The sequence below is a fragment of the Cynara cardunculus genome, unplaced genomic scaffold, assembly GCF_001531365.2.
Source record: "Cynara cardunculus var. scolymus isolate 2C unplaced genomic scaffold, CcrdV1 Un_Scaffold_7345, whole genome shotgun sequence".
NCBI classification, from domain to species: Eukaryota; Viridiplantae; Streptophyta; class Magnoliopsida; order Asterales; family Asteraceae; genus Cynara; species Cynara cardunculus.
The window spans coordinates 9979-11177 of NW_020203499.1; the positions used below are offsets into that span (position 1 = coordinate 9979).

The window sequence follows — 1199 nt, forward strand, 5'->3', positions numbered from 1 at the left end:
ATGCTTCATTTTGAGTAAACCGTGTGAAATATTGATCAAAATTTAAAATTGAAACGAAACAATGGTAAAAAGTAGATTTAGGAGCGACAGACGACGGCATAATTCCATCAGATCAACGAATTGAAAAACCAGAAATTCAACATAAACCTATTAACCTGGCATTTGAAACATCAACATCCAATCCAGGTAAGAAATTTGAATCACAAATCAATCGGTACAAATTCCAATGACGAGTAAAACCAGAGAATTCAATCGAATTTAGAGTAAATTTAATTTCGAAAAACTCAGAAACTTATAATTCTATGAACAAATTGCGAAATTGAAAATAGATCTTAGCTTAGATTTAAATCCTAAAATTGGATTAGTTCTTCAATTTCACAAAATTATCATACAGCACTTCACATCAACAAGACGAAATCAAAACTGAACAATACAGATCTAATACGCCGCAAAAAAGAGAAGGATTCAAGCATCAAAATTAATATCCTAACCACCGAAACCGTACAGAGTACGTCCTTGTCGCTTTAAAGCATATACGACGTCCATGGCGGTAACAGTTTTCCGGCGAGCATGTTCGGTGTATGTAACTGCATCACGAATGACATTTTCTAGAAAGATCTTAAGAACACCACGCGTCTCCTCGTAAATAAGACCACTAATACGCTTGACACCGCCTCGTCTGGCTAAACGCCGGATCGCCGGTTTGGTAATCCCCTGGATGTTGTCCCGGAGAACTTTCCGGTGACGCTTAGCTCCTCCCTTTCCCAATCCCTTTCCACCTTTGCCTCTCCCAGACATCCTCTTCGAATTTTGTTTTTACTCTTTTTTTGATGTATTTCAATTGAGCCAGTTGGTTTATATATGAACAGGAGGACATATTTTGTGTTTTGTTGGGTGTGCTTTCAGCCGTTCGATTGGAAAATAAGGAACGGAGTTACGTCCGTACGATGGTGATCCGGATGTGGATAAATGAGAGTTTTAAGCGGTTAATACATGAAGCAACGGATCCTGAGTTTTTAAGGACAGTGAGTAGCACGTGACTAGTGAGAAATAGTTTGGGTCGGGCTTGCGTATGAATTTGGGCCTGAGGTAATATCAAGCAAGGTTTAAGGGACTGTTTGGCAATTGCTGAATAATTTAGTGCAAAATAGTTAAGAGGTCAGAATGGTTAAGAGGGTCAGAATGGTTAAGTGCTGAAT

General features: G+C 38.7%; 1 protein-coding gene across 1 annotated transcript; it reads right to left on the reverse strand.

Annotated features, from left to right (window-relative positions):
• Positions 1-315: 315 nt before the first annotated feature.
• Positions 316-826, reverse strand: LOC112504918 (histone H4). The gene has a single exon (XM_025108875.1). The coding sequence runs from the start codon at positions 796-798 to the stop codon at positions 487-489; it is 312 nt and encodes a 103-aa protein (XP_024964643.1). The 5' UTR covers positions 799-826; the 3' UTR covers positions 316-486.
• Positions 827-1199: the final 373 nt, after the last annotated feature.

Excerpts from the sequence above, each read along its gene's own strand:
- LOC112504918 (XM_025108875.1), bottom strand. The coding sequence starts at position 798 with ATGTCTGGGAGAGGCAAAGGTGGAAAGGGATTGGGAAAGGGAGGAGCT.